The 24807-nt window shown below is 42.6% G+C and overlaps 4 protein-coding genes across 6 annotated transcripts; 2 read left to right on the top strand and 2 right to left on the bottom strand.

Annotated features, from left to right (window-relative positions):
• Positions 1-623: 623 nt before the first annotated feature.
• On the bottom strand, positions 624-4785 carry COX6B1 (cytochrome c oxidase subunit 6B1). Its single transcript, XM_081961494.1, has 4 exons — positions 4632-4785; positions 2338-2453; positions 1230-1330; positions 624-854 (listed from the first exon to the last, which is right to left on the bottom strand). Exons 2-4 carry the CDS (start codon positions 2441-2443, stop codon positions 801-803), a joined length of 261 nt encoding a protein of 86 aa, XP_081817620.1. The 5' UTR covers positions 2444-2453; positions 4632-4785; the 3' UTR covers positions 624-800.
• A 2477-nt stretch (positions 4786-7262) lies between these two features.
• Positions 7263-13887, top strand: LOC309396965 (snake venom serine protease-like). The gene is made up of 5 exons (XM_081962589.1): positions 7263-7557; positions 10416-10566; positions 11700-11959; positions 12633-12766; positions 13116-13887. Exons 1-5 carry the CDS (start codon positions 7506-7508, stop codon positions 13296-13298), a joined length of 780 nt encoding a protein of 259 aa, XP_081818715.1. The 5' UTR covers positions 7263-7505; the 3' UTR covers positions 13299-13887.
• Positions 13888-14507: 620 nt separating this feature from the next.
• On the top strand, positions 14508-18547 carry LOC309396966 (snake venom serine protease-like). Its single transcript, XM_081962590.1, has 5 exons — positions 14508-14587; positions 16186-16330; positions 17107-17366; positions 17880-18013; positions 18363-18547. Exons 1-5 carry the CDS (start codon positions 14548-14550, stop codon positions 18543-18545), a joined length of 762 nt encoding a protein of 253 aa, XP_081818716.1. The 5' UTR covers positions 14508-14547; the 3' UTR covers positions 18546-18547.
• Positions 18548-20607: 2060 nt separating this feature from the next.
• On the bottom strand, positions 20608-23773 carry LOC309397016 (uncharacterized protein). 3 transcript variants are annotated; one of them, XM_081962684.1, is made up of 3 exons: positions 23651-23773; positions 22249-22302; positions 20608-21712 (listed from the first exon to the last, which is right to left on the bottom strand). In XM_081962684.1, exon 3 carries the CDS (start codon positions 21666-21668, stop codon positions 20820-20822), a length of 849 nt encoding a protein of 282 aa, XP_081818810.1. In that variant the 5' UTR covers positions 21669-21712; positions 22249-22302; positions 23651-23773; the 3' UTR covers positions 20608-20819. The 3 variants fall into 3 exon arrangements, with proteins under 3 accessions (XP_081818810.1, XP_081818811.1, XP_081818812.1); XM_081962685.1 differs by lacking the exon at positions 23651-23773 and adding an exon at positions 23239-23624; XM_081962686.1 differs by lacking the exon at positions 23651-23773 and adding an exon at positions 23139-23157.
• Between the last annotated feature and the right edge of the window lie 1034 nt (positions 23774-24807).

The raw sequence follows: 24807 nt of genomic DNA on the forward strand, positions 1-24807 counted from the left end.
ATCTGGTTTTGTACTAGGAAAACTGATGAATTACCATTAGGTTATTTTAACTTTTACATTATACTAATATTAATGTCAGAAATGTGTAGTTTATCTGTTTAAAGCATACAGGCTCCACTCCATAAAGCATTGTTAGCTAAGTCTGCTCAACAGTTAGCCTGGCACAATGTGTGTGAGCCCTCGTGATATCTGATGCCCTTTTCAAGATCAGATCTTTATCTGTTCACTGGCTGCCTATGATAAGAAGAGGTGGCATATGAGGCTATTCAAATGTGTTGAAATCAAGGCAATCTACCCAAGGGGATTTTTCATGTCGCACTTGCTTAGCCCAGAACATGGGATTAGTAACTGAGAAATGACCAGATGTGAGAAGGCTGACCTGGTATAATAAGTCCTGTTATCAATATACAAGCATATAAAGTTTCCCATGTAAATATGCTGTAAGCTGCTTAACCCAATGAATGGAAAGGGTTATATCTTGTCAAAAGGGGCTCAGTGAGAAAGTACAAACATATACCGTAGTAATGACATCTGTTCCATTCTTTTGAGAACGTTACCATAGATAAGGCACGCGGTAGCATATATTCATGAGTCATTAACAGAGTCAGCAGGATAAACATAGGCATGGGTATTATGCATTTTATTAGAACGGGTAATATCCAAGATTTTGTACTATTAAATGATTCAGGTGCTCAAGCAGACAAGAGCCATTTCAGACAATCCTTCAGATGTACCACACGGAAAGGGCTCAGCAGCACAACTTCCTGAGTAGGGGAGCTCCTGGCAGTCAAAAAGACCCATCAGATTTTGCCCGGAAAACTGCCATTTTCCCGACATTCATCCCAGTTGTCAACCTGCAAAAGACCAAGATATTGCTTTGGATCACGTTTCTCAATTAAGAGTTACGTCATTCCACGCACTTCTCAATTGTGTCCTGAAGGAGAGGGATAAGAAGCATTTTGAATACAATTCTGAATGGAGTTTTTTGATGGCATGCAAATCGAGGAGTTGTAATCAAGTGTTTTCCCAGATGTACTGGAACTACAACACCCATGATTAATGGCCAGGGATTCTAGAGTTTTCTTCCGAAGTATTTGGATCATCAGATTGCCTGACCCTTCATGGCTGTACCACGGAAGCAGAAGACATCTTTTACTGAATGTCTTCCTTAGTCTCCAACTGGTTTCTTGTACAAAAATGCTTTAGCCAGGCTTATATAATTTACTTACCCAAAAAGAAGGGCACAGGGATGAGTATACTTTTTTATACCACTGGCAGACATGGGGATCACTGCCTTTGGCATTCATAGCTTTCTCACAGCGATGGAAATCTGCCAGGAGGGGAGGAAAAAACATTTAAAGCCAATGACGGAGCAAAATGCATCTAATCTAACAATCCCAAAGAGTCTTTAAAACAGAATTGTGTATAAGTCTGAAGAATCTACAAGTCTGTGTATCGTCCAACACCTGGATCTCCAAAATAAAAGAACCTTGCTGTACCCACCATTCCAACCTCCAACATATCCAAATATATATAATAATAATGATGATGATTATACATAATCAAACCTAGTGTTTTCTCAATCTCCAATCAGTTGTTGCTACGGAAAAAGTTATTGGGGATTCAATACTGTGTTATACCAGGGGTGTCAAAGTCTGTTTCATTGAGGGCAACATCAGGGTTGTGTTTGACCTTGGGGAGCTGGGGTGGGTGTGGCCAGCTCAATATCACCTATGTCAGGGACACGCCCTTGGTGGTCCGAGCATTCTGCCTTTGAAAATGGAACTCAGGAGGACTGGCTGTAGCCTTTCCAAGCTCCGTTTTCAGTGGCAGAGGCACCGTGGGCAGGTCCTTTGCTGTTTCCAGGGCGGTCCCACAGGCCAAATCTAAGCACCCCATTGGCGCTTGATCTCACTACGGGAGCGACTCTGATATGCAAGATAGAGTGTTTTTCACAAGGCTGAGGAGGGGTGTTTTTTTTAACGCAATCGGGATAGTAACTATAACCCAAGTCAAAAATGTTCAAAAGAAAAATGGCAGAGAAAAAAGAAAATGTGTTGTGTTAAAACACTAAAAAAAAAAAAAAATCGTTATAGCCAAGGAAATTATTCTTCATCATGTAACTAGTGTTTTTAAATATAGGAGGAAGAGACAGCAATACCGTTTTTATGCTTAAATTTTCCGTAAAGAATACATTATTTCCATAAATAATACATTATTTTGACTTCAATAGAGAAAAATATGACTTTTTATTAAGATTTCAGAATAATATGAAGTCTTTTTTTTCTGATCCATGACGCAGAAACGCAAACATTCACATGCATCAATTATACTAACCAAGGTAGTTCTGCCAGCAGCCTCGTGTTTGATTTTGATTGGGGAACCTACTGTCAAAGGGAGCCGTTTTGTAGTTCTCTATGTTGCGTTTTATGGCTTCAGACATACTTTTTCCCCTGAAAATAGATGTCAAATCAGGAAATTGATATATCCTGTGCTTCAAAATGTCAACTATTAGAAGACCTTCCCCTAGGAAAAAGATCAAGTTTTCCCTCTGGCAATTTTATCCCCCAAAGAATTTGATAGTGGATTCTCATAGATATTTTATTCTAAGTAGAATCCTGCTTATAAATCAATGTCTACTCCCAATTGTACGCCTTCTGTCTAGTGATCCCTTCCTCTACAATGAATGCAAATATGAAGATTAATTATCTCCTTACTAACTATGTCAGTTAGTGAGAAGTTGGAGTTGCTGTACAATCTACCCTTTTACTTGGCTTCCTCGCAAGTCACATTTTGGAAACCTTTCTCACCCTTTGGCCTCACCCAGCTCTTTGGGATAGCATTCTTTGGACACTGTAAAACGAAGGAAAGCTAAGTAAAATCATTAGCACATTTGTGGTCAAGGGAATGAACTTAGTGACAGCTTTAACAGTTGAGTTGCCTGACTACGACTGTCAAAGACTACCGGTACAGTCCATTTCTCCTATCTGCAAACAGTGAACCAGAAATTAAATCTTCTGTTCACATCAGCTATAGAAATATGTCTGGAACTCCTTCCTGCTAAATAGAAGAAAGCCTTGGTACCTTTACCAGTGACCAACACCTATTTTAATCTAATATATTAATATGCCTCTCCCTTTTAAAAAATCCTTCTGATAACAGACTGGAGATATGGTTTCACGCTTAAGCTTTACAGCAGAAAAGCTAGGTTTTAGCTTGCATATATATTCTAGCCTGAATAATGGAAGAGTTGGAAGGGACCTTGGAGGATATATGTATATATAAATATATAAAGGCATAAATAAGACCTTGGAATGCTCACATGTCAAGAGTTTGGAAGCAGATAGTTTATTCTGCAGTTCTGCTTGCTGGCTTTTGCCCAAAATAATAATTAAAAAAGGGCTGTGGTTGGTAGGATAATCAGATTAACAAACAATTAAATGTCTGAACCTTGAACAGATGACTAAATAAACATCTTGTTTATCTATTAGTTCAATTAGGTTCAGTTTGGAAGAAAGCTGCATCTACCAAAGCGATGCTTTCTAAGCAGCTCCTAAAATATTTCAACTGAACAATGGGAAGAAGAAAGCAATTGTAAGTTTTCATTAGACTGCTAGTTTTGTCTCTTTATCAAGAGACTTCCTTGGCACTTTCAATCAGGGGTCCCCAAACTTGGCAACTTTAAGACTTGTGGACTTCAACTCCCAGAATTCTCCAGCCAGCTCTGCTGGAGTTGAAGTCCACAAGTCTTAAAAGTTGCCAAGTTTGAAGACTTCTGCTTTAAATTATAGAAGACATCCTTTCCTAAAACGATTACCTATGGGTGGGGATGAAAGGTACAAAGGTATTTAATGAAAATACCATAGTTTAATGAAAAGAAGGACTAGGGGAGACATGATAGCAGTGTTCCAATATCTCAGGGGTTGCCACAAAGAAGAGGGAGTCAAACTATTCTCCAAAGCACCTGAAGGCAGAACAAGAAGCAATGGGTGGAAACTAATCAAGGAGAGAAGCAACTTAGAACTGAGGAGAAATTTCTTGACAGTTAGAACAATTAATCAGTGGAACAGAAATTGCCTCCAGAAGTTGTGAATGCCCCAACACTGGAAGTCTTTAAGAAGATGTTGGATAACCATTTGTCTGGAACGGTATAGGGTTTCCTGCCTAGGCAGGGGGTTGGACTAGAAGACCTCCAAGGTCCCTTCCAACTCTGTATTTGTATTTGTATCTAGCCTGCAGACAGGAAAACAATAAAAATGGCATGCCACTTGTGAGGCATTGTGCCCATTTCCCCATCAACCGAGACAAAACCCGAACTGTGGCTGTTTGGGGTCCAAAGCTCCCGAAGGACCCGGCTTCCTCCTCCTTCTCCTCCTCCTCCTCTTCCTGTTGCTGCCACCGCATGCACTGGACTCCAACCCCCATCATCCCCAACTGACACGCCGATGCAGCCCGAGACCCAAAGACCCGGACGGGCGCGGTTCCCTTTCGGGGTGGGGAGGCGCGATCAGCACCGGGCGTTCTCGCGGGGGAACCCAGGTCCCCTCCGAGGGCGAAGCGAGGCCCCGAGCAGCCGGGTTCGTCCTCCTCCTCCTTCCCGCTCGGCTGAGAGCGAGTCCCCGGCTTCTCACCTCAACGAGGCCGATGAAACAGCTTCTTCCTCAAAGTGACTTTCACCTGCACAACAGGCCACCAAGACGCCGGAACCAGCGACGGGGAGGCTAGAGCAGCACCGGAAGGACGGGAGCCAGGACGCTCTAGCTCCGCCCCTCGTTTTGGCGGGATCTCTCACGTGGCCAGCTGAGGGCGGCCCTGGCGCCAAAACCTCCAAATGCAGCCGTTTCCATAGCAGATGCGAGGGAACTACTGTATGGCCCCCCTTATGACTTGTGGACTTCAACTCCCAGAATCCCTGAGCCAGCCATTTTAATCTGGAAAACTCAGGTTCTAAGGCAGAGGTGGGGAACGATGGCCCCTTTTATGACTTGTGGACTTCAACTCCCAGAATTCCTGATCAAGCCATGCTGGCTTAGAACTTCTGGGAGTTGAAGTCCACGGATCATAAAAGGCCCATAGTTCCCTACCACTGTTCTAGATTGGGTGGCCAAACTGCATACATAACCTAGGTACTGAATTGACCCATTTTCTGTGGTGGAAGCCTTGCAAAGAGAAGGAACTCCCAGCTGCTGTAGCTTCCAGCACGCATATTATTATTTTCTTCCTGACGTTCATTGCATTTCTATTTTTAAAAGTTTCCTACAGCAATTAAAGATTTGCTCATTTTAATTAAACATCACTGCAATAACCTACACGAATCTCCCCCCCCCCCAAAAAAAGTCTGACAGTGTAAAACTCTTTGAGAGGGGGACGATTCCACATCCCTGGGCTAGGCTAGGCTCTGTTTAATCATATTAATTAATGTATTTCAATGAATATGGCCATCCACTTCAAAGTCATGACTTTGGTTGGCTAACATCAATTCAAAACTTTTTTAAAAACCCATACAACTATAGTGAGCAGCTGGGACATCAATAGCAATTGATTCTGCAGCTGTGTAAACGCTACCATGCATTTGAATCCTCAAGCCTGGTGACAAAACCATGCATTTTAAGGCAGTGGCCCCCAACTTTTTGGGCATCAGAGACCAGTTCCACGGAGCTAAGTTTTTCCACAGACGGAGGGGACGTGGTTTTGTGTGTGCTTCCTGCATCCCACATATGGAGCTTTGCTTGTTTGCGTGGCCCAGTTTCTGGCATGCCGTGGTCCAGTGCCTGTGTAGACCCCTGTTTTAAGGCCTTGTAAAACGCCACAAGGTTTAGGGCTAATTTAACCTTGGGGTGGGTGGGGTTACCCATGAGAGAAACGTCTTTGTTCTTGGGTCCTGCCAGGTGGGATTCCCTAATGCCAAGCATCTCCTAATCCAACAAACAAATAACAGGGAGAAGCAGTCGTTCAAATAACCCAGTCTGATACCATGTACGATATCCAACCATTGCTGGGTACTAGTGGTGGGTTGCAGGTGGTACACGCCAGTACGTGCGTACTGGACCCTGCCCGGAGCACCGGATACCGTTCCGGTATGGTGCTCTGTAGGGCCCACCCGGCCGCCCGAGCTCCTAACCGGTCTTTTAAGTCTTCGGCGCTTCCGGGCATGGCGCATACAGCTCCTGCACAATACTCCACTGAGCAGCTGGAGAGTTGCGGAGACACTAAGACGCATGCGTGCGCTGCACATGTCCATGTGAACACTGCCGGGCCCTTTCCAACCATATCGGTTGGAACGGGATCCGGACCCCACCCCTGCTGGGTGCCCTCTCCCAGTTATATAGAATTCAACTTCCATAATTGTCCACAATTGCCATCCTGGCTGAGAAATTCTAGGAGATGAAGTCCAGGCATCTGGCGGTTATGACATTTAAAGGTCAATGCTAATTTTAACTCAGTCAAATTCAAACAAATCGCAACTGTGGAGAATGTCCATCCAGTGTTGTACGTAGCCAGATTTTCTGATCTCCGTTTTTCCAAAACTGGATCCTAGAATGGAAAATGGGGAGAAAAATGGGTTCTCAACCTTCCCAATGCCACGACCCTTTAATACAGTTTCTCATGTTGTGGTCACTCCGAACCATAAAATTGGTGTCTCGGTTCCTAAGACCATCGAAAATATGTGTTTTCCGGTGGTCTTAGGCGACCCCTGTGAAAGGGTCATTCAACCCCCAAAGGGTTCCCGACCCACAGGTTGAGAACCACTGGTCTAACTGCCCTGGCTTTTTCAGGCTTAAAAATATTTCCAGTTAGAAAGCTAGAAAACTCTTCTAAAACAGAAATGAATTCCACACCTCACATAGAGAGCATTAAACACATTTTGGGGCTTCTGCTTTCCAGAAGGGTCTCTTTTTACTGAGATACATATTCAGTTTTCTTATCAGTGTTCTTTCATGCCTCAGGCTGTGCGATATAGAACAGGGGTGTCAAACTCAACTTCACTGAGGGGCGCATCAGGATTGTGTTTGACCTTGGAAGGGGGCAGAATAGGCATGGCCAGCTAGACGTCACTTGTGTCATGTGCTTGTCCGAGTACTCTGCCAGCAAAAATGGGCTCATGTGATCCGTTTTCCATTGTGACTGCCTCCTGCAACCCTCTTCCAGCGAAAATGGAGCTTTGCTGTGCTCCTCCCCAGCTCCGTTTGTACCCCTCCCGAGCTCCGTTTTCACTGGCAGAGGCACCGCAGGCCGGTCATTTGCTGTTTCCAGGGCAGCCCCCGCGGGCAAGATCTAAGCACCCCATGGGCCGGATCCAGCCCCTGGGCCCTGAGTTTGACACCGCTGATATAGAGCCAAGTTACATAAGGGTGAGAAACTGGTATTTTCTCACATCTGTGCCTCGGCCTTGGAATGGAAAAGAACAATGTGCTTAATCAAATATTTTGAACTGTGCACTCTTGCCAAAATTGTTTCCTATTTCTAAAGTCCCTGCAAACAGTTTGCCACGCAGAATCGAAACTATGGCACTGATCGGAGTCCTAGCAAACCTTCTGATGATATGCCTTTCTTACGGTAAGAGACTGGACAATGGAGCTTTAAGACAGTGTCTTTTTTGGTTTAAACCCCCAATTACATGAGTAAAAACCTGCATGAAATTATTAACTCTAGATGTACAAGCAGGTGGCAGGTAGAGAGTGGGCAGAGAGGTCCCAGTTGGTGCAAATGGAGAAGACCATTGCTGTATGTATAATGATGATATCAATTGACATATTTGATTCGTATCAGCAACACTAGCCAATTAAAAATATATAATCACAAGTATAGTCAGCTTCCTTTCGTGTTTCTATTTATTTGGCAACTGACTTCAATAGAGGAAGATAACATAGTATAAAATACCTTAAGAAAAATGTTGGGGAGGGATTTTTAGTCTTTTAAAAATGGTGTATGAAATGGCCATTAATTTTTGTCCAAACTGGTAAAACAAATCTGTTGCAATTAACCTAACTCCCATCCTGTGAGATTTGCTGCATTATATAGCGTGCAACATATGGGTCATTGCTTTTGAAACAACTATCAAAATTTGCATGTAGGGATTTTACTGCCATCAGTGTTGGCTCAAACTATTTTTAGTGAAATAAATCCAAATGTTATCTACTTCCCATCCAAATTTATAGATTAAATTCATTTTTTTCATCAAACTCTTCCCCACTTTCTCTGCTACTATTCCCTATTCTGCCATCCAATGAAGCCACCTTAAATATATATTATAACATACATACACACACACACACACACACACACACATGCTTAGCAATGCATTTCAGTAAGGTCAGCCCTCTGGACCAAATGCTTCTAAAAGCCCATCCTTTTTAGCAGCTAATCTGAACTATTTTTCTTATTTCAACTGATTAGCATAATCTGATTGCCGGTGATACCTTTAAGTTCTTGAGCAGCAAATGAAGCAGAGCAAAATATGCCAAAACTTTTGATAAGATCAGCTGACCCTGATTTCAGTCATCAGACTGGTAGAATCATGCTATTTAACCTTTTTCCAGCATAATTGGAGTTGCGGAGAAGAGTAATTTTTAGAACCGAAGCTTGAAAATCAAATGTCCCTTTTTGTTTGTACTTAATTTCTCTTCGATGGTAATCTGAAACCCAGGACTTATTTTTTTTGTTTACCATATGTTCTGATTTGACCAAGATGGTCCCAGTTTTTGGCTCCAGTACAAGCACCCTAACCGGTATGCAGAAATGTCCTGGAAAGTAGAACTGTACAGACCTGCAAAGGGAGACTCAGATATAGCCATGTATTAATAACTAGTTCCCCACTGCGCAGGGAGTGCAATGAAAGGGACATCTTCATTGAGCATCTATCTCCAGCTTTGCTTCTGCAAGCTTACAGATTATGACCTTTGTCTTGCAGCTTGAAGAGGTGTGGAGTTCAATCCCCAAAATTCACCATTCTGTCTGGGGAATTGTAGGAATTGAACTCCATACATTGTCAAGTTGCCACGGTTGAGAAACACTGGTTTAACTGGTTCAAAGTACAATAAGCTCATTGATATTGCTGTTTATGCTCTAAGGAGCTTCTATAGTTCCAGCAGCAAGACACTGTTTTAAATAGCTATTTGATCCTGGGATGAGAATGCTGTGCATGATAAAAATGTCTTTTTCACTTCCATATTGAATAAGTCAACTTCCCTCTCTTGGAAGTCTTCTACCCCCAAATCCAAGCACCACTAACAAAGCCGAGCCTGCTTCACTGACGTATTAAGTGTTAATGTCCTGGACAGATCATATTTTAGAGGGGGATGAGCTAGAATCTGTTTAATATTTAATGCATTTTTGCTTTCACAAATGTTTCTGTGTTGCATACACATACACAAACACACACACACATGCACACACGTGTACCGCTTTATAAATCCTTAGTAAGACCACACCTGGAATACTGCATCCAATTTTGGTCGCCACATTACAAAAGAAGATGTTGAGACTTTTGAAAAACTGTAGAGAAGGGCATCTAAGATGATTATGGGCCTGGAAAAAAATATATACGAAGAACGGTTGCAGAATTGCATTTGGCCAAACTAGAGAAAAGAAGGACTAAGGGTAAGATGATAGCAATGTTCCGGTATATGAAGGGCTGTCGCAAAGGGGGTCAATTTATTTTCCAAAGCACCAGAAGGCAAAACAAGAAACAATGGATGGAAAATAGTCAAGGAGAGAAGCAACCTGGCATCAAGGAGAAACTTCCTAACAGTGAGAACCATTAACCAGTGGAACAGAAGTTGCCTTCAGAGGTTGTGGGTGCTCTATCACCGGAGGTTTTTAAGAAGAGATTGGAGAGCCACCTGTCTGAAATGGTATAGGGTCTCCTGCTTGAACAAATTAGAGCACCTACAAGTTCCCTTCTAGCTCTATTCTAATTGACTGATATACATGCATATAGGAAGAGCCATGGTGGTGCAGTATGTATGCATGTGTGTGTGTGTGTGTGTGTGTGTATGTATGTATCTATGTATGTATCTATGTATGTATTGTGTCACAACCCCTGGTATGCCCAAATATGGGAGGGAGCATACTGCTTCCCTTTTCTGTCTTTCGGCTCACCCTAGGAGCCATCCAGGCAGAAAGACATTGTTTTTATGTTGCCTTGTTACATTTGTGTTGCATTTGTGCTGATAAATAAGTCTCCCTTTATTTATTTATCAGAACAAATGCAGCGTACACACACACACACACACACATCTGCCTACATGGGCATAGTCATGTATACAATTTGCAAATAATCCATTCAAATGCGTTGAAGGTGTGCGTCTCACAGTCTTCTGTGCCTCTCCAAAATTAGTGTACTGATAAAAACACTACTAATAAAGGCAATTCTCTTCGACTCCACAGCCAAAACTTTCTTGGTTTCTTTGCAGCAACAACCCCTCTTGATCGGATCATTGGAGGTTATGAATGTAACGAAAATGAACATCGTTCCCTTGTACTCTTGTATAACTCTGCAGGGTCTTTCTGCTCTGGGACATTGCTCAACCACGAATGGGTGCTCACCGCTGCCCACTGCAACAGGTGAGGGCATGACAGAATGTGGAAGGGTTGAGGGAGATCGTGCTTAGATATCCAGATTTTTTAAAGTAATGTTTCTGCTCATTTTAGTTACTTCTCTGTGCATTTTGCATGAGTCTTCTGCTGCTCCTGCTTCTCACAATCATATCTTGAGCAATGCTGCTTATATTTAGAATGTCCTTCTTCACCATAGTATTTGTATCTTCCCCTTTTTTCTGGGATATAATAACAACAAGCACAACAATATCTGGAACATTACCTGAACACCATCAACACTGACAAAATCAACACAGTCAATTGCAAAAGGCAGCTTTACTTGGAACAGCTTACATCCTGTGACAATCCCATTAACGCCATGGAAGCACAACATCTACTTATCCCATGTCCTTGGGAAGGACTCGACAGGTGGATAAAAATGGAAAATCCAGTCTAAATATCTGACTGACTGTGCAACCTACCAGAATATATAAACCATATGCCTGACTTGGGGGGTTTTCAATAAGAAAATAAATTTCAAAAGAAAAAAAATTAAGAAAGCATACAAGATTTTTAAAAAACCATGATGAAGTGAGAGGTTCCTCTCTCCCTTGTCAAAGACCTGGCACGTCTTCACAGCCATTCAAACCAAGAGCAGAATGGGCACTATCCAGATCTTGCGTTCATCTTTATCTATCGCACAATCCTTTGAGATAGTTTGGGTTGAGAGAGGATGTGTGCAATACAAAATCATAGCCTTAGTACCATAATCACATGGGTTCTATCTCAACCCTTTAACACAGTCACAGTTTATACATGCCACGTTCACTCAATGCACATCCAAGTCAGGAAAGAGATTAATTCATACTCCGCGCTCAGCTTGCTTAGTGCTAAAAGGCACACAGCTCAGTTTACGCTTCAAGATTTTGCCCAGGCCTCTAGGACATCTAATTCAGTCTTGTCAGCATGGATTGATTGTAACTCTTCCAAGTTTCAGACAAGTTTTCCCCCCCAAACACCATTGGAGAAGGTGGGTTATGGCCCTTTCTTGTTTGGCACTAATGATCCTATTTGAGGACCAAAATGAGGTCAAGAACCACCCCAATTCATCTAGGGTTTACTTTAAGTGACTCCTTAACTTTTTGTTGTTTTTCTTGTAGGGACGATATCCAGATAAAGCTTGGTGTGCATAACATACATGTACACAATGAGGATGAGCAGATAAGAGTCCCGAAGGAGAAGTTGTGTTGTCGCAATACCAATAACTGTACCCAATGGAGCCAGGACATCATGTTGATCAGGCTGAACAGTTCTGTTAACAGTAGCACACATATCGCGCCTCTCAGCTTGCCCTCCAACCCTCCCCGTGTGGGCTCAGTTTGCCGTGTTATGGGCTGGGGCACAATCACATCTCCTGAAGGTAGGGATCTCCATCTATACCCTCAGACAAAGCTATTGATGTAACATCAAGCATCAAACATCACATGAGCTGTGGTGGCGCAGTAGTTAGAGTGCAGTACTGCAGGCTACTTCAGCTGACTGCTAGCTGCAGTTTGGCAGTTCAAATTTCACCGGCTCAAGGTTGACTCAGCCTTCCATCCTTCCGAGGTGGGTAAAATGAGGACCCAGATGGTTGGGGGAAATAGGCTGACTCTGTAAACTGTTTAGAGAGGGCTGTAAAGCACTATGAAGCAGTATATAAGTCTAAGTGCTATTGCTATCAACCAGGGTTAGGGTCCCCACTATGTCTGATGATACCCATGAAGAGATTGGAATGTGGATGGGCAAAGGAGTTCCCTAAGATTCCATTTTTTCATTAGTTCCACACCCACAATTTGAGAAGCCTTCAAATGCCCATCACTTGATTTAAAACCTATTAATATCTTGACAAAAAACATCCTTTGCAAACATTTAACTAATTCTATTTTTCTCAGGAGTCCCTTTGGGCAACTTTGAAAAACAGTACTTCGTACTCCCAGGCAGTGAGATAAGCTCTATTGGTTGGAGACAATGGGAATTATAGCTCTATGTATCTAGGTGGTAAATTGTGGAAGGTGGAATTATGTAACTTTGTATATTTTTTATTTTTTCAGTGACTTATCCCGAAGTCCCTCATTGTGTTAACATTAATATACTCCATAATGAGGTCTGTCAAGCAGCTTACCCATCGTTGGCAGGCAATATATTGTGTGCAGGTGAACTGGAAGGAGACAAAGATTCATGTAAGGTAAGATGATCCCATCAAAGACAGACTTCTAAAGAAACGATGTCAGTTTTCAAAGCTATGATAAGAGGTCCAGTCTTGAAGGCATCTTGTAGAAACATACATACCAAGTTACAGCTTTTTCTAACTCCAGTGCCTCCTAGGTGTCTGGATTTCCAGACTTCCCAATAGTGGTGGTGATGCTGGTGGAGGAAACTCTAGGAGTTAAATTGTAGAAGGATCCTGGATTGGGGAACACCGAAGTGAAACATTTGACGTTATATAGGAATGGACAATGGAAGAGGGAACAATTTGCAACTCTTCCCATTCATAGATAGTGATGTGATGTTCTATTTTTGATTTTTCTTAACAGGGTGATTCTGGGGGACCCCTCATCTGTGATGGACAAATCCAGGGCATTGTATCTTGGGGGCGCTTTCCTTGTGCCCAACCTCTTGAGCCTGGCGTCTACACCAAGGTCTTTGATTATCTTGAATGGATCCAGGAGATTATTGCAGGAAATACAAACGTGATTTGCCCCAATGACTACTTTTGAAAAAGATAAAAAGGAGAAAATGTTATGTATTAGTACATCTCTTCTATATCCCCAACCATATCCAACTAGTTTGGAAAATATTCCCGGGAAGTAAGCTTTTTCTAGACTCAATGAGACTGCCTTTGGAGTAAGAAATACTCAAAATAATGCTGCAGGAATCATGTCCCAATTAAATATCAGAATAAAATCTCAGTAAAATGGAGGCCTGTTTTAGGGCGAGGTGCAAAATTTTCTGACTCTAAAATGACCATTCCAAATATTTTAATCTCTAAACATCCTTCAATTTCTGTCCACTTCTAGGACAGTAGGGTCCTTGATGCTCCCTGAGCTCGTTTTCTTGCAGATGTTTAATTACCCAGCTAGGTAACATCATCAGTGCTAGAATATTCTCTTCTATTGGTACTTCTGTGACATTTATAATACGCTCATATGGAGTCATGAACATATCCATATATACTCGAATCCCATTGTTGCCTAAAAAGGATCCCAGAATAATCCCTACTTCCCAACCACAAAATAGAATCTTTTCAGAATCATGTTTTCATGTAAATTCTCAAGTATCAAGAGGAATAAAATCTTATACATCATCTCTCACTTGTTTTCTGACCCTTCAGTTTTAACACTCTTAGTAAAGGAATGGCCTGGCAAATGGCAGTGTTTGACCAACTAGGCTTAAAAACTGAAAAAAGTCTTCTCTGGGTAGTATGTGGATAGGATACTACCAGAGTAGGAAACTGAAAAAAACAAAAAATCTGAAAAATGGCAATGAAGCTCACAATTGTTTGGGTTCTTGTAGGGCAGGAAACCATCACCAAACCAACCTGTTTAATAGCGTGATTCAATGTGTACCGTAAAGCCAATTGAGACTTACTCCTACCATTTATGGATGCAATGGCAGAGATCAGATTTTTACATAACCTCAACGGAGCTACATTTGGTTTTGCTATGATTTAGAACCGGGCTTCCCTCTTAATCTAACTCTGCCCTAGTAATACAGAGAGAGTCGTTTTTCCACACCACACAGACAAATTGATCAGTGAGAGGGGTGGGGGTGGGGGAAGTTGCCTTGATATGGTCTAACTGCCCTGGCTTTTTGAGGCTTAAAAACACTCCTAGAAAAAAAAAAATCTGTTTTCCTTCCGCCCTAAAGAGGAAGAGAACAAGAGCGCTTGATCAAATATTTTGAACTGTGCATTCTGGCCAAATTTCTAAAGTCCAAACAAACAGTTTGCCACACAGAGTGGAAGCTATGGCACTGCTTGCACAGCTGCTACTATATCTTCATTACGGTAAGAGCCTGGACAACGGAGCAAAGGGTGGAGGAGCTTTAGGTGTCTTTTTTGGTTTAAACCTCCAGTTACATGAGTAAACCTGCACGAAATTATTAACTCGAGATGTACAAGCAAGGTACAGGTAGAGAGTTGGGGGGGGGGGGGAGAAGGCACGGTTGGTGAAAATAGAGAAGACTATTGCTGTCTCTCAGAGGTGGTATTCAGCAGGTTCTGACCAGTTCTGGAGAACCGGTAGCGGAAATTTTGAGTAGTTTGGAGCACCTGTAAATACCACCTTTAACTGACCCTGCCCCCATCTATTCTCTGCCTCCCGAGTCCCAGCTGATTGGGAGGAAATGGGGATTTTGCAGTAACCATCTCCTAGAGTGGGGAGGGAATGGAGATTTTACAGTATCCTTCCCCTGCCACACCCACAGAACCAGTAGTAAAAAAAATTGAATCCCACCATTGCATGCCTAGCACGGACACACACACACACACACACACACACACAGAGGCCCTCCAAGGTCAAACACAACCCCGATGTAGCCCTCACTGAAATTGAGTTTGACACACCTGGTCTATGATGAAATCTAATGAAGCAGCTGGGGCAGCAGTATGGTAAACACCACTCCTACAGGTATAGCTCCTCATTTCACTCATACACCTTGAATTATTTCACCCTGTGATTTATTTAGGTTTGGTTTGGTCTAGTGTAAAGAGCAGTGGTTAGAATGCAGTACAAATTGCCTGTAATTTGGCAGTTCGAATCTCACCAGGCTCAAGGTGGACTCAGCCTTCCCTCCTTCCGAGGTGGGTAAAATGAGGACCCAAATTGTTGGGGGCAATAGGCTGACTCTGTAAACCGCTTAGAGAGGGCTGCAAGGCACTAAGTACTATTGTTATATACGTATATACACCAGGGGTGTGTTCCGGCTGCTGCTACTCAGGGATGTGCACTTATCTCTCTCTAGTACTGCATACGCAGTACTAAAAAAAAAACAAGATGGCAGCGCCTATGGCCCTGCTGAGAAAACGAGTTCGGGGGCGTGGCAGGCCTGGGTAGCTGCTATTTCCAGCTACCCATGCCTCCAAGTTACTACCAGTTCAGCTGAACCGGTCCGAACCGGTAGGAACCCACCTCTGATATACAGTAACAGACATACATACATACAGTACATACACATATTAATCAATTAAAGATTCTGTTAGATTGGGTAATGGATAGGCACACACAGGCTTAACGGTAACAACAGCTCTTTCTTAAGTACAACAAGTGAGAACAATCCTGCGAAGGTTGAGTCTGACAGCAGCCCTTTTATAGGGAGCTGTCAGACCCTTCGACCAATAGGATGAAACCTCTGTTCCCGCTGGAACAGAGGACCTTGGTGGAAACCACTGTATCTAACAGATTAACAGGTAGTTTCCCTATATAGGTACAGGTATGTAAATGATTTGCAAATATTCCATTTTATTCAACAGGTTTGCTGCAGTGTTTCCCACAGTCTTCTGTGCTCCTCCAAAATTAGTGTACTGATAGAAACACTACTAATAAAAGCTATTCTGTTCTACTCCACAGCCAACTACCGTAGTGAACTTTCTTGGTTTCTTTGCAGCCCATATTACGGAAATCGTTGGAGGTTTTGAATGTAGCGAAACAGAACATCCTTTCCTTGTACTCTTGTATAACTCCGCAGGGTCTTTCTGCTCTGGGACCTTGCTCAATCACGAATGGGTGCTCACCGCTGCCCACTGCAACAGGTGAGGGCATGACAGAATGTGGAAGGGTTGCGGGAGACCGTGCTTAGATATCCAGATTTTTTAAAATAATGTTTCCGCTCATTTTAGTGACTTCTCTGTGCATTTTGCATGAGTCTTCTGCTGCTCCCGCTTCACACAATCATATCTTGAGCAATGCTGCTTATATTTCAAATGTCCTTCTTCACCATAGTATTTGTATCTTCCCCTTTTTTTTCTGGGATATAATAACAACAAGCACAACAATATCTGGAACATTACCTGAACACCATCAGCACTGACAAAATCAACAGTCAATTGCAAAAGGCAGCTTTACTTGGAACAGCTTACATCCTGTGACAATCCCATTAATGCCATGGAAGCACAATAATCTACTTATCCCATGTCCTGGGTAAGGACTCGACAGGTGGATAAAAATGGAAAATCCAGTCTAAATATCCGACTCACTGTGCAACCTACCAGAATATATAAACCACATGCCGCCTGACTCTGGGGGTTTGCAATTCAAATATATTCTTTTTAAAAAAGCATAAAAGATAAAACCATGATGAAGTGAAGGGCTTCTCTCTCCCTTGTCAAAGGCCTGGACGAGGCAGCACGTTTTCATAGCCATTCAAAACAAGAGCAGAGTGGGCACTATCCAGATCTTGTGTTCGACTTTATCTATTCCACGATCCTTTGAGATAGGTTGGGTTGAGAGAGGATGTGTGCAATGCAAAAGCATAACGTGAGGACCATAATCACATGGACTCCTTAACGTTTTGTTGTTTTTCTTGTAGGGAAAATATCCAGATAAAGCTTGGTGTGCATAACAAACATGTACACTTTGTGGATGAGCAGATAAGAGTCCCGAAGGAGAAGTTGTGTTGTCTCAAAACCAATAACTGTACCCAATGGAGCCAGGACATCATGTTGATCAGGCTGAACAGTCCTGTTAACATTAGTGAACATATCGCGCCTCTCAGCTTGCCCTCCAACCCTCCCGATGTGGGCTCAATTTGCCGTGTTATGGGCTGGGGCACAATCACATCTCCTGAAGGTAGGGATCTCCATCTCAGCCAAAGCGATTACCATGTTTCCCTGAAAATAAGACAGGGACTTATTTTCTTTTGAGCTCCGAAATAAGCGTGTGGCCTTATTTTCGAGGGAGGTCTTATTTTTGAGATGCAGGAGGTGGTGAGCGTGGTCACCTCATGGCTGCTGCTGTTGCAATATTCTTGGGAGGGGGGGTTATTTTAGTGCATGCACTCAAAAGTCCAGTTGGGCTTATTATCTGGGGAGGTCTTATTTTCAGGGAAACAGAGTAACATCAAACATTTTTAGGGTCTCACTATAATGATACCCATGAAGAGATTGGAATGTGGATGGGCAATGGAGTTCTCTAAGATTCCATTTCTTCATCAGTTTCACACCCACATGGTCCTCGGAATAAAATAAATAAGGAACTGGCATACTCTATAGCAAAAATAAAAACGACTTTCTAGAATCAGGTTTATTTATAGCAGCTCTATAGTGGAACTATGTAACTTTGCGTATTTTTCATTTTTTTCAGTGACTTATCCCGAAGTCCCTCATTGTGCTAACATTAACATACTCGATTATGAGGTGTGTAAAGCAGCTTACCCATCGTTGGCAGGCAACATATTGTGTGCAGGTGAACTGGAAGGAGACAAAGATTCATGTAAGGTAAGATGATCCCGTCAAAGACAGACTTCTAAAGAAACAATGCCAGTTTTCAAAGCTATGATAAGAGCTCCAGTCTTGAAGGCATCTTGTAGAAACATACATACCAAGTTACAGCTTTTTCTAACTCCAGTGCCTTCTAAGTGTCTGGATTTCCAGACTTCCCAATAGTGGTGGTGATGCTGGTGGAGGAAACTCTAGGAGTTAAATTGTAGAAGGATCCTGGATTAGGGAACACCGAAGTGAAACATTTGATGTTATATAGGAATGGACAATGGAAGAGGGAACCATTTGCAACTCTTCCCATTCATAGATTGTGATGTGATGTTCCATGTTTGTTATTTCTTAACAGGGTGATTCTGGGGGACCCCTCATCTGTGATGGACAAATCCAGGGCATTGTATCTTGGGGGCGCTTTCCTTGTGCCCAACCTCTTGAGCCTGGCGTCTACACCAAGGTCTTCGATTATCTTGAATGGATCCAGGATATTATTGCAGGAAATACAAGCGTGATTTGCCCCAATGACAATTTTTGAAATGATAAAAAGGAGAAAATGTAATGCATTAGTACATCTCTTTTATAACCCCAACCATATCCAACTAGTTTGGAAAATATTCCCAGGCAGTAAGCTTTTTCTAGACTCAATGAGGCTTCCTTTGGAGTAAGAAATACTCAAAAGTGCTGCAGAAGTCATGTCCCAATTAAATATCAGAATAAAATAATCTCAGTAAAATGGAGGCCTGTTTTAGGATGAGGTGTAAAATTTTCTGACTCTAAAATGACCATTCCAAATATTTTAATCTCTAAACATCCTTCAATTTCTGTCCACTTCTGGGACAGTGGGGTCCTTGATGCTCCCTGAGCTCGTTTTCTTGCAGACGTTTCATTACCCAGCTAGGTAACATCATCAGTGCTAGAATATTGTCTTCTGTTGGTACTTCTGTGGCATTTTCAATACACTCATATGGAATCTTGAACATATCCATATATATCAGAGTCCCATTGTTGCCTAAAAAGGATCCCAGAATAACCCCCACTTCCCAACCACAAAATAGAATCTTTTCAGATCATGTTTTCATGTAAATTCTCAAGTATCAACCATAATAAAATCTTATAAATGGTCTCTCACTTGTTTTCTGATCCTTCAGTTTTGACACTCTTCGTAAAGGAATGGCAGCATTTGGCCAACTAGGCTTAAAAGCTGAAAAAAGGTCTTCGCTGGATATTGTGTGGATAGGATACTACCAGAGTGGGAAACTGACAAATAAAAATTCTGAAAAATGATGTAGCTCACAATTGCTTGGGTTCATGTGGGTCAGGAAGCCATCATCAAACCGCTTAGAGAGGGCAGTAGAGCACTATGAAGTGGCACATAAGTGCTATTGCTATTGCTATAAGCCATTCCTGCTTGCCAGTTATTTGGTGACATGGGGAAGAACCATATTAGCTTACTAATTTAATTTTAATGACCTCCAAATTGAAACAATTTTTAATCCTGGCCTCCAGCATTTCAAATGCTATCTTTTACTTCAAAAAATGTTTCCCCCTCCCCAAATCTGCCACCAGAGGCAGGCTGGTGATCAACTCAACCCCATCTACTTGTTTAAGAGGCAACCCCTGCCCATAAGATAGGGCAGGAGTGTCCAAACTTGGCAACTTTAAGACTTGTGGACTTCAACTCCCAGAATTCCCCAGCCAGGCTGGCTGGGGAATTCTGGGAGTTGAAGTCCACAAGTCTTAAAGTTGCCAAGTTTGGACACCCCTGAGATAGGGCAACCTTCTAACCCAGGGGTGTCAAACTCGGTTTCATTGAAGGACGCATCAGGGATGTTTGACTTCGGAGGGCTGTTGGTGGGCGTGGCAATGGTGGGAGTGGCCACGGTGGGCACTTGACACAAGCTCAAGATGCATTTTTTCCCTTCTGTTCTTTCTTTCCGGTTCTTCACTATAACCATTTTCCTATCTCTTCTACCACATATTACTGGCAAACATGTATTACTTATTCTTCATATTCCACTAAACTTTTTATTTCTAAATGTATACCCCATTGTTTAATAGTAAATTGCTTCTCTGGACAGAAAAGCTATTCATACTATTGTATTGTTATTATTCAACTAATAAAAATGCAATAGCATAAATAACATAATACAAGATCTAACAGCAGAGGTAAACTTCTAGGATAGTAAATGGAAATGGTTGTCAATTATAGATAGTTGATTGTAGATTAAATGGACCTACAGTATGTAAAATCTGGCATTAAAGTGTAGAATTAAGATAGGATGTTGCTTGTTTTCTATCCAGATTAGCCACTTGAGGCCACATAATTGTAATCCAGTCCAATCCAGTCCTCCTGCAGAACTCTGCTGGCTGAAAAGTAGCTGCGCGAAGGCCCCAGGTTTGACACCCCTCTTCTAACTAATGCATCATTCTTATACATTGTTTTCACAATATAGGCTAAATGATGGTTGAAACCACAGTCCGAGACCTGTTACAGAAGTCTACCAATGCTTCCGTGACTCTCAGACTTTGAAAACCATAATTAACAAAGGTTTGTGACATTACTGACGGTGTTTAAAAGCTGAATATGAGGAAGTACATTTTGGAATAGATCAGCCTTTTATTGTCATGCAAAGCATCACCCAGAACGTGGTGTACAAGGAATACAATAGCTGCCCAAAATCATCATGTCTCTTTAGCTTTGAGCAATAGCAAACCTCCGAGCAGGGTAGCCATCAACCGACCAGACTTTCTACCCCTAAGGGTCCCTTCCCTTACAAATAGCCCTTCCTGCCTGTCTGTTCCTGAGACTTCAGCGCAGCCAACTTCTGGCTGAAGCCCGCTGCCTTGCTCTCTCCGGATAGGGCTGCCGTCCGGGCTCAGGATGCAGAAACTGGTAGTCTTCTGCCAGGGCGACAGCTTCATCCCCATTTTCTGGATGACGCTCCCGGACCCATTTCTGGACATCCTCGGGGAGGAGGTTCAGGAACTGCTCGAGGACTAGCTGCTCAACGATTTCCTCTTTGCTGTGGGCCTCTGGTTTCAACCACTGGAACAACAACTCCTGGAGCCGCTCATAAGCCACTTGGGGACCTTCAGTCTCTTTATAGGCGAAACCCCGAAAGCGTTTGCGCTTATTTTCTGAGACCATATTGGACAAGCACGGAATAGCCTGCTCCACCTTTGTGCAGCCTCCAGCCCGGCTGACATCCAAACTGCTGTGTGCTTCCTGGGCTTCTCCAAAGAGGTCAGGCAGCAGCATAGCCCTTCTTGGCTCTCTGGCTTCCTGGCAGACATCAGGCATTTCTTTAAAGGCTTCAGCATCATCTTCCATCATCCGTTTTGCTCCCTTCCCTTCGTTCAAGGGTGGCACTGGAACAGCGACAGCTACCTCCACAGGAGGAGGCACCAAGGCTGCCTCAGTCTTTGGCCCCTCTTCATGTTTCACTTTCATTTTTGTGACCTGGCATGGATCAGCAGGCTCTGCTGGCATTTCCAAAGGTTCAGCATCCTCACTCAAACATTTGGCAACCGTCTTCGGCCCGCTCTGATCGCTATCCGAGTCCTGATGTTTAGTCATAATGTCATCCTCTGATTCCCTATCTTCCGCAGCGCTAGAACAGGAGCTATCCAGGAATGGTTCTTGAATCTCACTGGCCATTCTTCCCCAGGTGTTGCAGCTTTTTTTTTTCTGCTGGGAAAGTTCTATAATAAGAGATGTCAAAAAGAGAGAAAAAATTGTGGTAAAAATTCAAGATTAACTCTAAAGACTTCTGTGTAGACATTCATAAAATAATGAGCAGAATCGGGCTCAGAAGTGTGGACAACAGGTACCCAAGGAAAGATGTGGACCAGTGGTGGGTTCCTACTGGTTCGGCAGAACCAATAGTGGTTTGGCAACCTGGGTCGCTGGAACCGGCAGCGACCCAGGCCTGCCACACCCCTGAACCGGTTCACCAGTTCATTTTGTTTTTTAGTTCTGCGCATGAGCAGAGCAATTTTAATTGTACTGCGCCTGCGCATACATAAGCGAACCGGGTTTCCTGATCTGAACCCCAGGGAACTCCCAACTCTTCTAGTTAAGATGTTAACGAGGAAAACAAAATAATGAAGAGATCTTGGAGTAACTGTTGCTAATGAAGACAAATATTCTGTGAAGTAGTCATGTTAGGTGTACAATTATAGTGTAGACACTGTAAAACTGTGCTGAAAACAGACTAGCCTTCTTTGTAGGTACTTACATTTTTCTACTGGTGTGGATTACTGCTGCTTCACTATATCGGCCTCCCTTTAATCTGTATTTTAAAAAAGCAAAGCGACATATAAACACACACTTGGGAACAAATGACAGCTAATGCGACTGCTTTCCTTGTCACTTCACAAAACATCTGATTCTCCAGGGGCCAACTAAGTACTAAAGGGGGGAAATTACAAGTATGCACAACTGTATAATTTTATGTTATAACTTGCCTTTCTTCAGATAGTGGAATACACACAACTCCACATAACATGCTGTTTGCAGAATGGCTGCCTTTTTGTTATGTATGTATATATGTATAATTAAATTTCTCCAAGAATTCAAAAACTCCCCAAAGTGGCATATCCTTACGACTCCCAAGATACAGTACAGGTAGTCCTCAACTTACAGCCACAATTACGACCCAGCATTTCTGTGGTTAAGTGAGACATTTCTCATGTGAATTTTGCCCCATTTTACCACATTTCTCACCTCAGTTGTTTAGTGAATCCCTGCAGTTGATAAGTTAGTAACCCGGCTGTTAAGTGAATCTGCCCCCCCCCCCAATTGATTTTGCTGGCTAGAAGGTTGCAAAATGGGAATCACATGACCCCAGGATGCTGCCACAGTCATAAGTATGAACCAGTGGCCAAGCATTGTTGAATTTTGACCACAATGATCCTGGGGATGCCGCAAATATCTTCATTGTGAAAAAAAAAAAACCTGGTCCCAAGTCCCTTATTTTTCAGTGCTGTTGTAACTTTGGCCACTAAATGAACTGTTGTAAGTTGAGGACTACCTGTACTGAAATAAATAACATTTATTTATGTATTTTATTCATTTAAAATTTGGATGAGAGGGGGGGGGAATGTGAGGAAGGAGAACAGGGCCCACCCATTCTCGGAGGCAACCGTTACACGAGGCCCGACGTTTTCCTTAGAAACACTTGGCAGCCGAGATCCGAAAGGATTTCCGTCCCTTCCCCATTCCCCACCATGCTAAACGCCGAGCTCGCAGGAAACCTTTCGCTTTCCGCCACAGGATGGGCGCAAACCAGCTTTCCCCTCTCAGGAGCCGCAATCTCGAAAATCGCCAGGGAAGAGAAATGGAAGGGAAATTTGCAAGAGGGAAGGCGGGAGAGCAAAGCCAGCGATGCTTCGCCCTGAACCTCGAGCGGAGCGGCTGGCCTCTTTCCTCCCCCCTCGCTCCCGAGGAGGCCGGGTAAGCGCCCCACCAGGCCTCGGGGGCTTTATAGCATCCGGGCTCCTCGTGCAGGAGGCGAGGGAAAGGCCTTTCTCTCCGGGAGCGACGCCTTCGTTTCAGATTCGCCGCCTCCCTGGGCCGAGGGCGGCTGCCCCGCCAACCGAGAAAAGCGGACATCGCCGCCGCCACCACCCGCAACCTACCTGCGCCTAAGCCAGGCCCGCTTTCAGTCGCTTCGAAACCGCCTCCGGAAATCCCCCCGATTGCTTCCGGCCCAGTCGCGAGGGAGGTTGACGGTTTAAAGCCGGAGAAAGTAGAGCTATAAAGGGTAGAAGAGTCGTTCCCCTCCCCTCCCAGTGGGAGCGCCATTGAGAAACTGCTTCCGAGGATGATCAACCGTAGACCGAAAGGATGGCGTGTTTTGATAGGCAGCCGCGTTAGGCGACAAGTTTAAAACCAAAAAACAAAAAACAAAGATTGGCAGTGCAGAGTCCCTTCCAACTATTTTATTCTATTCTATTCTACTCTATTCGTATTCTATTCTTCTCTACTCCTATTCTAACTCTATTCTTATTCTATTCTATCCTTTCCTATTCTACTCTTCTTCTATTCTATTCTTCTTCTATTCTATTTTATTCTATTCTACTCTACTCTTATTCTATTCTAACTCTACTCTTATTCTATTTTTATTCTATTCTAACCTACTCTTATTCTATTCTAACTCTACTCTTATTCTATTTTATTCATATTCTATTCTACTCTACTCTTATTTTTTCTCTCTACTCTTATTCTATTCTATTCTATCCTTATTCTATCCTATCCTATTCTACTCTACTCTTTTTCTATTCTACTCTACTCTTATTCTATCCTACTCTACTCTTATTCTAATTCTACTCTTATTCTATTCTATTCTATCCTTATTCTATCCTATCCTATTCTACTCTACTCTTTTTCTATTCTAACTCTACTCTTATTCTATTCTACTCTACTCTTATTCTATCCTACTCTACTCTTATTCTAATTCTACTCTTATTCTATTCTATTCTATCCTTATTCTATCCTATCCTATTCTACTCTACTCTTTTTCTATTCTAACTCTACTCTTATTCTATTCTTATTCTATTCTACTCTACTCTTATTCTATTCTATTCTATCCTTATTCTATCCTATCCTATTCTACTCTATTCTTATTCTATTCTAACTCTACTTTTATTCTATTCTATTCTATCCTTATTCTATCCTATCCTATTCTAACTCTACTCTTTTTCTATTCTAACTCTACTCTTCTATTCTATTCTTCTTATATTCTATTTTATTCTATTCTAGGATCTGGATGGTAGCCTTTGTCTCTGATGTATCA

The sequence above is a fragment of the Natrix helvetica genome (genome assembly GCF_964273705.1).
Source record: "Natrix helvetica genome assembly, chromosome: 9".
In the NCBI taxonomy this organism is placed as follows: domain Eukaryota; kingdom Metazoa; phylum Chordata; class Lepidosauria; order Squamata; family Natricidae; genus Natrix; species Natrix helvetica.